General features: G+C 40.1%; 1 protein-coding gene across 1 annotated transcript in view; it reads left to right on the top strand.

Moving 5' to 3' along the window:
• Positions 1-11,031, top strand: part of rad17 (RAD17 checkpoint clamp loader component) — a 59,308-nt gene that overhangs the window by 35,324 nt on the left and 12,953 nt on the right. Inside the window, exons 12-15 of the mRNA XM_043707967.1 lie at positions 3,341-3,426; positions 3,732-3,878; positions 7,894-8,040; positions 8,275-8,395. Of these exons, the coding sequence (XP_043563902.1) occupies positions 3,341-3,426; positions 3,732-3,878; positions 7,894-8,040; positions 8,275-8,395 (501 nt within the window). The remainder of the gene's footprint in view (positions 1-3,340; positions 3,427-3,731; positions 3,879-7,893; positions 8,041-8,274; positions 8,396-11,031) is intronic.

Raw genomic sequence — 11,031 nt, 5'->3', positions numbered from 1 at the left:
ACACGGATGATCCCTGGAATGGCAGGTCTATCATACGAGGAACGGCTGAGGATCCTGGGATTGTATTCATTGGAGTTTAGAAGGTTAAGGGGAGATCTAATAGAAACTTACGAGATAATACATGGCTTGGAAAGGGTGGATGCTAAGAAATTGTTTCCATTAGGCGAGGAGACTAGGACCCGTGGGCACAGCCGTAGAATTAGTGGGGGTCAATTCAGAACAGAAATTTCTTCAGCCAGAGAGTGGTGGGCCTGTGGAATTCATTGCCGCGGAGTGCAGTCGAGGCCGGGATGCTAAATGGCTTCAAGGCCAAGATTGATAAACTCTTGATGTCACAAGGAATTAAGGGCTACGGGAGGATGCTGGTAAGTGGAGTTGAAATGCCCATCAGTCATGATTAAATGGTGGAGTGGACTCGATGGGCTGAATGGCCTTACTTCCACTCCTATGTCTTATGGTCTTAAATGCCTTTTTTTTGGAGGGGGGTAGAAATGGCATCAGCTGAAATGTTTTTGTGTAGTTTTCCTTGACAAGTCAATTTTTTTATGATATTGATTTATCCTCCACTTATCAGAAGGAAGTCCTGACTATATTAGTAGGATGAAATCTTTGAGGAGAAAGTGAGGTCTGCAGATGCTGGAGATCAGAGCTGGAAATGTGTTGCTGGAAAAGCGCAGCAGAAGGGCTTATGCCCGAAACGTCGATTCTCCTGTTCCCTGGATGCTGCCTGACCTCCTGCGCTTTTCCAGCAACACATTTCCAGCTATATTAGTAGGATTCCTCACATGGTCTCACTTTGTCATCGATGATGAGGATTTTCTAAGAGAAATACTAAACGTTTTTTCCATATCAATTATGCATTTATAAACTTTAAAAAAAAATGTTTTCCTGACTTCACCAGTAACATTAAAATAAATTTAAACAGACCATGTAATTTGTTTTGCTTTGCTTTATTTCATTACCTACAAAAGAGAACAGTGACTACTTCTGAAGTAACCTAGTGGAAAGGTTGGAAATGACAAGTCATATTGTGTACTATACAGTGCAAATCTTTTTTTCTCTATTTATTTTCTAGATTCAGTATAATGGCAGAATCTGGAATTGACCACATTTTCCTTTTGTGACTATTGATGGAAGAAATACATTTTTTAGCCATTCTGCAATATTCCTTCCTGACGTATGTCTTTTGCAAATTCATAAGATTCTTTGCCGTTATCCTTTTGGTATTGGCTCAATTGGTCACACTGCGTGCTCTTGATTTGACAAGATTCCAGGTTCAAGTACCATACCAGAGCTTGAGTACAAAAAGTGAGGTTGGTAGTCCAGTGCAATTCTGATGGAATGTTGCACTCTCAAAATACTGTCTTTCATTTGGGACATTAAACTGAAGCTCCCCTGTCTAGTTGGCTGCACATAAATGATCCTGTGGCACTGTTTTGAAAAGGTGGATTATTCCAGAGTCCTGGCCAATTATTATTCCTCAATCAACATCACCAACACAGATATTCTAGTCAATATCATACTGTTGTTTGTTAGTGTTTCATGTGCTTCCGATATTACAACAGTGACTATACTTCATTAATTGCTAAGTTCTTTGAGACATTGATCATTAAAAGCACGATCTGAATGCACGTTTTTTTTTTAATCAACTCTCCATTTATTTTTAAGTACTTTACTGTTTATCGATTTGCTGGTTTAGATTAGAATATGGTGTACATGTGAATTTTAAGCACTATCTGCTGTGTTGAGTTGCTGAACTGAATCAGAAAGCCTTCATTTACATAGTGCTTCTAACTCAGAATCCACTGGTTTTTCATTGTGTGCTAATAAGTCTACTGTATATTTCTTGCATTTTCTCTTTGTTTCAGTATTCCTTTCTTTATTTTGGTAAATTAAGATTTGACCTGTTGAATGAGCCCTGTTGGCTTGCGTTTACATGGCAATTAGCTTTTATTTTTCCATGTTCTTGCATGAGATGGTAGTGTTTGAGATCTGTTTCAATAAATTTTCAATAACTGCTTATGTTAAATTAGAAGCTGTAAGACATTGGAGGAAACTTTGCAGCTAATAGAGTCTGCTGGGTCATTCAATGATATCATAGTTGACTGCAGCACTCTGTGGTAAAGAATTTCACAGATTCACTACTCTTAGAGGAAATTAGTCCTCATTTCTGTTTGAAATAGGTGATCACTTATTCCTGAAGAAGGGCTCATTCCCGAAACGTCGATTCTCCTGCTCCTTGGATGCTGCCTGACCTGCTGTGCTTTTCCAGCAACACATTTTCAGCTCTGATCTCCAGCATCTGCAGTCCTCACTTTCTGCTACTCTGAGATTATGTCCTCTACCCCTAGACTGACCCATAAGGGGAGCCAAATTCTCTACGTTAACAACCTTGTAAGAACCTTGTATGTTTCAATGAGGTCAGCTTTCATTCTTCTAAACTGCAATGACTACAGATCTAAACCTACTTAACCTTTCCTCATAAGAAAATTCTTCCATACCTGGAACCACTGGTTGCTTCACAGTATAGTAATTAGAAATCAGGGACTGAACCAAAGAAATAAACACTAAGATCAAAGTGTTTTCTTGTTTTTAAAGAGACGGGGAGGTAGAAGTCCGAGGTCTTGTAAGATGGAAATCCAGTGCATGAGCCTGAGATGGAGAAAGGATGAATGGTAGGGTGAGAATGCACAAGACACCAGAATTGAAGGGTCATTGTAATATTTGTTGGTTTTTATTTTTGTGGATTGAAATGGGAAAAGGACTAATTGGGAAACCAAAGATTGTGGAAGGTATTCTGCACTTTTTAAAAACTGATTATCTAACACCCGGTGTAAGTGCTGTTTGAGCATTGGGGAGGTTAACTGCAGGTGAGTGAGAGCCAGCAGGTACACAAAGGAGATTTTTCCAACAACAAGTAGGTGATTGGTTTGTGAAGCAGTGCTCAGTAGTTCATAACCAAAGCCTTCTCCTTGCCCACAACAATGTTGTTTCCAGAAAGCTGAACAGCTTGTGGGTATGAATGTTTTGCAGGAGCCATCAGATCTCCAAGAAGGAAAAGGCTTGCAATGTTTTCTTCACTTAAAAACTACCTTTTTTTATTCACTCCGTGATGTGGGTGTTGCTGGAGGAATTGTGGAAGAGTCACTTGACCTGAAATGTTAACTCTGATTTATCTCCACAGATGCTGCCAGACCAGCTGAGCCTTTCCAGCAATTTATGTATTCATTAACTTTCTGTAGATGTTGCATTTTATTCCAATTTTGAAATGGGTATCTCAAATTTGTGTATTTATTTATGTTTGGTCAGTTTTCTTTTCATGACCAATTTTATTTTTAAGGAGAGCCACCTAATGACTTGGATTGGAATCCATTACCAATCCATTTATCTGAGCATGAGAGGGATCCACTTCTGATCAATCCTGAGGTAAGATTCATCCTCGGCAAAAACATTGAAGCTGCGGGAGGCAGTACTAAATATTTCACGTGCTTTGTATTGTTTCTATGTTTGTCAATTCAAATCTTCACCATTTCCCAAACTTCCATTTCAGTTTTGTGTTGGGCATTTAGGACAAGGTACTATATAAGGAGCCTTGGAACTGTTTACCAGTTAACAGAATAAATTCTTGGAAGGGCATAGGTTTAAAGAATAAGTTGGTAAAATTAACAAAATTATAGCGTAATATTACCTCAATTTGTTGAGCTTGTTTTTATATCTGATTCATATTTCAGGAGGTGATTGAGAATTCACACATGTCTAAGGAGCTATTCAATCTTTATCTTCATCAAAATTATCTTGATTTCTTCAGTGAAATAGAAGACATTGTACGGGCTAGTGAATATCTTAGTGATGCAGATTTCTTAACAGTAGATTGGAACGTAAGTAACAAACAGATGCATAGCAAAACATTGGTAATTTTCTTGAAATCCAATAATTATATTTAAAGTATAAGGGAAGGAGTAGATCTCCTGTGTTTTGCAATCTGAGCTAGTTAGTGGTCATTGCTTGTTAATTTGTTGCCCTTAATGATGGAAATAAGTTTGAAGTTTCTCAAGGTACACATGGTAAGGTTGTGTACACCCTTTTCCTTTGTTGTTAACTTTTAATGAAAATCGACAGAAAAATTGTTGTTTTTCAAACTTTTGGGAAACTACTTGATTGACTAGTATTGAAGCCATAAATCCGGTACCTCTTAAAAACAAGATGACTTTTTGCTTTTAAAAACCGAATTTATTTAATTACTGCAAATTCAGGAAGCCTCCTGTGTTAATATGCCATTTAGTCTGTAATCCTCTGTAATGTGCAGCATTATTGATCCCTTCACAAATGCATAATGGATTTGTACTGAGGCCAGAGCTGTGGTGGTTGGCTGCACCAAGGTCTTGACTTGTCCTGAACCTGTTTAGCAAGGATAATAATTATAGCAGTTCAAAATCTGCAATTTGATTGGATTTATCACAAGGAATTTATTAGTGACTTCCGTTGTTTCCCATTGCTTCATCCAAAAGATGTATGTTTGTTTGTAGATTTTTGCTCGGGAAGCTTGTGCAGGAGTAGGCCATTCATAATCACTCAGGTTAATAGCCTGTTTCTGCTTCCACCCCACACCCCATATCCTTTAATCCCCTTAGTCCAAGTGTTATGTCCAACTCTCCTTGAAATCATAGAATGTTTTGGCCTTGACTGCTATCTGTGGTAGCAAATTTCACAGGCTCGCCAATCTCGATGAAGAAACTTCTTATGTCAATCATTCAATCGTTTGCCTGTGACCCCTGGTAATGGGCTCCCCATCATCAAGAACATTGTTTTGCACCTACCCTATCCAGTCCTGTTTGAATTTTATAGCTTTCTAAGAGATCCCCGCTTTCCACCCCCCCCCCCCCCCCCCCCCCCCCCCCGGCCTCTTCATTTGTCTGAGCTCCAGCAACATAATACCAAAACTGATTTGAACCGCTCCTCCTACATTAGTCCTGCATCAAGGACTGGCATTGATTAGAGTTTCCATGAGCTTGTGTCTTTCGTCAGTCAGTGGATGTGAGGGGGAATGTTGTTTTGTGAGGACAGGAATCAGTGGAGGGGTATTGAGTGAAGATTTCCAGTGTACAATGTTGCATTCAGTTAAGTGTCAACAAGGGTTGTGTGTGTGTGTGTGGTGGTGAGGAGTTTATTTGCATGCGTTTGTTTGTTAGGCTTATCTTGGCATTGCTCCATGTAAATCCAGTGATATTGATTCGGGAATTATTGCTTACTTTTGACCTTTATGTGCTGCCAGGGATATCTAAAGAAAACAGCAGCCAAGTTCTAATCAGAGTCTCACCTCAACCATGTTGGGTTGCAATTGTGCCTTAATCTCTGGCTATCCATATGCAACTAGCATTGTGCAGCTGGAATTTTCAGGGTATCGTTTCAGAGTCTTTAAGGAAAACATAATTTTATTTGAAAAGTACACAAAATCGACAGAAGTCCTACAGAAAAATATAAAATAAGACATCATTTTGATTGTGGATAAATGTCACACTGAGTTTAAAAAGTAGATAACACCAAAAGTGGCCAAAAGCCCTCCCTGCAGCTGTAATGCACTCTGGGCAGGCGAAGCACGCTGAGAATGGGGCATATGCTTGTTAGTGGAAGAAAATCCCAGCTGTAAAATTTGCTGGCTAATCTAATTAGCTGGCAATCCAAGCAGCAGCAAAACACAGCAGTGGGTGCTGCTGGACTGCAAACAGGCCTACACAACTTTGGAACCTGAAGGGAGGCAACTCCCAGGCTTTTAGAGCCGTATGGGTTCTAGCAGCCTATGAATGTGCTCAAGAAGAGTGAGGGTGCTGGTTTTGAATGGCAGGCAGAAAGAGAGATGGTGAGGCATGATCTTGGCAAAGAGGGAAGTGGTGGTTTTCCAACAGGTAGGGGTCACTCCAAATGACATGTAGCTGTCGCTTTCTCTGTTTGCAATTGTGTTTAAAAATCACCCAGCCCATTCCTGCCTTTCTGTCAACACCAATTGTTTTATAGCTTGGAGTGTATAATATTCCCATTAATTGGCTTAGTAGCTAGTTCATTTGAGTGTCAATTATTTATTTAACAATAGTACTTGGATTGATCATTTCAGTACCCACCAACCTACTGTATTGTGAGGTACAGGTTAGGGTGGGTAGAACGCTGATGAGCTGGATTTCCCCCTTTGTATTTTACTTGCTTCCACAGCAAATACCTGCTGGGCCATGGGGCTATAAATTCCAGCCCACTATATTTGTCATTTTAACAGAATTTATACGTGACTCCTCTCTCCCCAAAAATGTTTTGTTGTTATCACCTTTTAACCAATTTTCATCATCATGTCTAAATAACTATTTCAGCTTCAAATCTGTGTTCTTTCAAATGCACTTAGGCAATTAGAGTTCAGACTTGACCATTTCGATATTAGACATTTGAATTTTTGTCCCATGTTTTGTTCACACTAGATTGTTGTGTAATCTGTGGTCTTCGTTTATCTGCAGGCAACTTGTGTTGCTTCAATTATGTTTTTTACAAGGACTTATTTCCTTGGAAATTGGAAGGCAGATAAAGTGTTATGTTCATGTTTTTATTCAAATTCTTTGTAGGTGGAAAAATAATTTAAAGTGAGGAAGATTAAAGGTTGTTTTGTTTTGTACGCAAGTTGTCGAAGGTAGCAGGGTATATATATATTTTTTAATTAATCTGCTCCGATGTATCGTGACACTCCTCGGTTGCCATTACGTTCCAAGGTAGGACATCAACCCAGACCTTCTGACCCAGAATCAACATTGGTTTGGCCCAGCTGGTGTATCGTATCCAATTCTTGGCACCGCAACTTTGGAAAGATGTGAATTCTTTGGTGAAGGTGCAGAGAATTTTACTAGAATGGTTCTAAGAATGAAGTATTAGAGCCACAAAGATTGCCTGAAGAAGCTGGCATCATGCTTTGAAAATAGAAGTGTCAAAAGAGGTTTAATAGAGGTGTTTAAAATCACAAAGGGGTGTCTTGTGACACAGTGGTAGTTTGCCTATCTCTGAGCTAGGAGATCTATGTTCAAGTCCCATTCACTCCAAAGCTGTGTACTAATACCTCTGAACAAGTTAATTTGATTAGATTAGATTACCTACAGCATGGAAACAGGCCCTTCGGCCCAACAAGTCCACACTGACCCTTCAAAGAGTAACCCCCCAGACCTATTCCCCATATCTACCTCTGACGAATGCACCTAACACGATGGGCAATTTAGTATGGCCAATCCATCCTGACCTGCACATCTTTGGACTGTGGGAGGAAACCAGAGCGCCTGGAGGAAACCCACGCAGACATGTGGAGAATGTGCAAACTCCACACAGACAGTCACCCAAGGCTGGAAATGAACCCAGGTCCCTATTGCTGTGAGACAGCAGTGCTAACCACTAAGCCACCCATGTTAAAATCAAGAAAAGTTTAGTTAGTAAAAATAAAGAGCATCTACTCTAATTGGCTCAGTGGCCATTAACCAATGGATATAAATTGAGTGCTTTGCAAAAGGACTAGAGACAACATGAGGAAAAGCACTTGTGTATATCAGGTGGTTACAGTTTGGAATGCACAGACTGATGGGATGGAAGATATTCATTCATAGTCTTCACAGGAAATTGGATAAATTCTTGGAGAAAGAAAAATTGTTGGACTGGGCGGGGTAGTGTTTGCTTTTTGAAAGAGCTGTTAGACCACATGGCCATTTTCAGTGCTGCACTATATAATTCTACATAATTGGAATGCAGATATATATTTTGCATTATATCCTAACTTACAGACAAATAAAACTGAGAAAATTGGTCATGCTTATGGTCCTTTCTTACTCCAAATTTTAATGAACCTATTTCTCTGTACATTCAATACAACTTCCTTAGAATCGTTCGACAATGCAGAAATATAGTACGTCTGTTGCTGCAAGAGGGTTGATTCATGCTAACAAAGCTAGAGCTCGAGCTAATTGTAAAGGAGGAGCTGGCTTCAAACCTTTACACAAACCACAGTGGCTCTCAATAAGTAAAAAGGTAAGTGTGGATGTTGTTTAGCTGACTCATACTTATAAATTCTGGTAGTGATTTATTATCCAGATACTATTTGGTTAGTTAGGTTAAGTCTCTGTGGAATGTGAATGGTGCAATCCAGCAGGAATGTACTTGTTGCAACAATTTTATTTAATGAATTCCTTGGTTATGTTACTTCATATTAGATTGCAATTACATGTTTTTATGCATAAAATATCTGTCTTTCTGTTGTTTCAGTATAAAGAAAACTGTCTTGCAGCCAAAAGATTTTTTTCAAATTTCTGTTTGGCACCATATTGCCTTCAGACCCAGCTATTGCCATATCTTGCTCTGTTAACAAATCCCATGAGAAACCAAGGTAAGAAGCTGAATATTAATGGGGTAGTGGAAGTTTGTTTTCAGCAATACATCATTTGATGCAGAGGTTGTACCAACTAGGCATATCAGTTGTTGCATATGTATATTTGAGGAAATTTGTCTATTTGTTATTTTAATTGCCATTTATAACTTTCAAACCAAAATCTTCAGAAACAGAAGGGTGCATGTGTTTTTTTTTATATTGTGTTGCTCTACACTTAGTCTCACTCAATTTGAGACTAAGTGTAGAGCTGAGTCTAAATGCGGAAAGAACTTCCACTCGGACAGGTTGGGTTTTCTCACAGGACTATGTCCATCTCCGTTCTGCATTTTTGTATGCAGGTGAAACACAAAATTTCATGGGCAGAAAATCCACCACCCCTACTGGCAGCTTTCAGGCACCATATTTAAATGCTGCCTTTTCCCCGCTGTCTTCTATTAGTTGGTCAATATTTATGCACACTAATATACTACCTCCAGCACCATGAGCGTATTAAATAACATAATGTGCTTTCTGGAAATCCCTTCCTGACCCTAGCTGCAGATCTGCCTGCAGGAGGATGGATGATGTACATGGTTGAATTCCTAGTCATGTCAAGATGTCCCTGGCATTGCATTTCCCTTACCCACAAGTAAGGGAAAGCCTTTATTACATCCTATCTCAGAGCACTTGACAACACTGAAGATCCTCTTCTTGCCCTACATTCACATGTGCAGCTGTAGGCCCTTGAGCCCCATGTCTTGGTTCCATTAGGTTGTTATTTCTCCTCCCCTTCCTCCTTTGATTTGACTTGCTATTGTCGCATGTATCTTGGTACAGTGAGAAGCTTTGTTTTTGGTGCAGTACAGGCAGATCATGTCATACAAGGTGCATTAGGGTAATAGAACAGAGGGAAGAATCCCTTGTTTTGGCTGTAGAGAAGGCGCATAAACAGCAAGGTACGTTTAAATTTAAAATTGAGCAGTCCATTTAGAAGTCTGATAACAACGGGGAAGAAGCTGTTAGTGTATTTAAGCTTTTGTATCTTTTGCCCAATGGAAGAGATTATAACTAGGGTGAGAAGGGTCTTTGATTACATTGGCTGCCTTCCTGAGGCAGCAAGAAGTTAAGGTGGAGTTAGTGGATGGAAAGCTGGCTTGCATGACGGACTGGGCTGTGTTCACAACCTTCTGTAGTTTCTTGTGGTCCTGGGCAGAGCAGTTGTCATACCAAGCCATGATGCACCCAGATAGAATGCTTTCCATTCTACATCTATGAAAATTGGTAAGCATTTTTATGAACATGCCGAATTTCCTTCTAAGGAAGTAGAGGCATTGCTGTGCATCAACATGGATGGATTTGGACAGATTGTTAGTGATCATCACTCCTACAAACTTGACACTCTCTCAACCATCTCCACCTCCGCACCACTGGGGTATGCCCTTCACCTTGCTTCCTGAAGTCAATGACTGGCTCTCTCAATTTGCTAATGTTGAGGGAGAGATTGTTATCTCTTCCCCTTCCACCCACAACCACACAATAACCACATGATAAAGCTGTTTTGGCATGGAAGTACTGATCTGTGAAGTTATAGCACAATAATTGTTTCCATGTCAAATGTTCGCCGAGTTTGGAAGTTGATTTGCAGACATTTCATCCCTTGTCTAAGTGACATCTTCAGTACTTTGGCACCTCCTGTGAAGCACTGCTGAACTGTCTTCTGGAATTTATTTGGTTTGTTCATTCAAGTTCCGGTTGCCAGTTCTGGTTGTTCATTGTAGTGGCTGGTATATTGGGTCTCGGGCTGTGCTTTGGTTGATGGAGTCAGTGGATGAGTGCCATGCTTCTCGAAATTCTCTGGCTGTCCTCTGTTTGGCTTATCGTATGATCATTGTGTTGTCCCAGTCGAATTTGTGGCCTTGTCATTTTGTACCTAGCTGCATTAGAATGTACACTCAGAAGTAACGGACTAACCAAAGAGACACACAGCAAGCAGTCAGACAAACCATTGTATCCTTACCAACAAAGAAAAGACAAATGAACAACCTCGACACCAAAGAGAGAAATTTCCGAAAAACAGTCAAAAATGACACGAGCGTAATCATAATACCAGTGGGCAAGGGCAGTAATCATGGACAAGACTTGAATATATTCAGAAAGCAGAGCAACTACTTGCAGATACCTACAGAGGGAGTGTGACCCCACGCCACAGCTAACCAATAGAATAAAAACACACTACAGAATCTACAAAAAAAAGGACTAATATCCAGTGTGGACCGACAAAGGATGAAACCAGAAAGCAGCAACACCCAAGATTTTACGGATTACCCAAAGCACACAAACAAGATATATCACTTAGACCCATAGTGGCACTCATAGAGTCATAGAGATGTACAGCATGGAAACAGACCCTTCGGTCCAACCTGTCCATGCCGACCAGATATCCCAACCCAATCTAGTCCCATCTGCCAGCACCCGGCCCATATCCCTCCAAACGCTTCCTATTCATATACCCATCCAAATGCCTCTTAAATGTTGCAATTGTACCAGCCTCCACCACATCCTCTGGCAGCTCATTCCATACACGTACTACCCTCTGCGTGGAAAAGTTACCCCTTAGGTCTCTTTTATGTCTTTCCCCTCTCACCCTAAACCTA

Source organism: Chiloscyllium plagiosum, chromosome 2 (genome assembly GCF_004010195.1).
Source record: "Chiloscyllium plagiosum isolate BGI_BamShark_2017 chromosome 2, ASM401019v2, whole genome shotgun sequence".
Lineage (NCBI taxonomy): Eukaryota > Metazoa > Chordata > Chondrichthyes > Orectolobiformes > Hemiscylliidae > Chiloscyllium > Chiloscyllium plagiosum.
The sequence above is the reverse complement of the archived record's forward strand: the minus strand, read 5'-3'. Positions and strand labels throughout refer to the sequence as shown.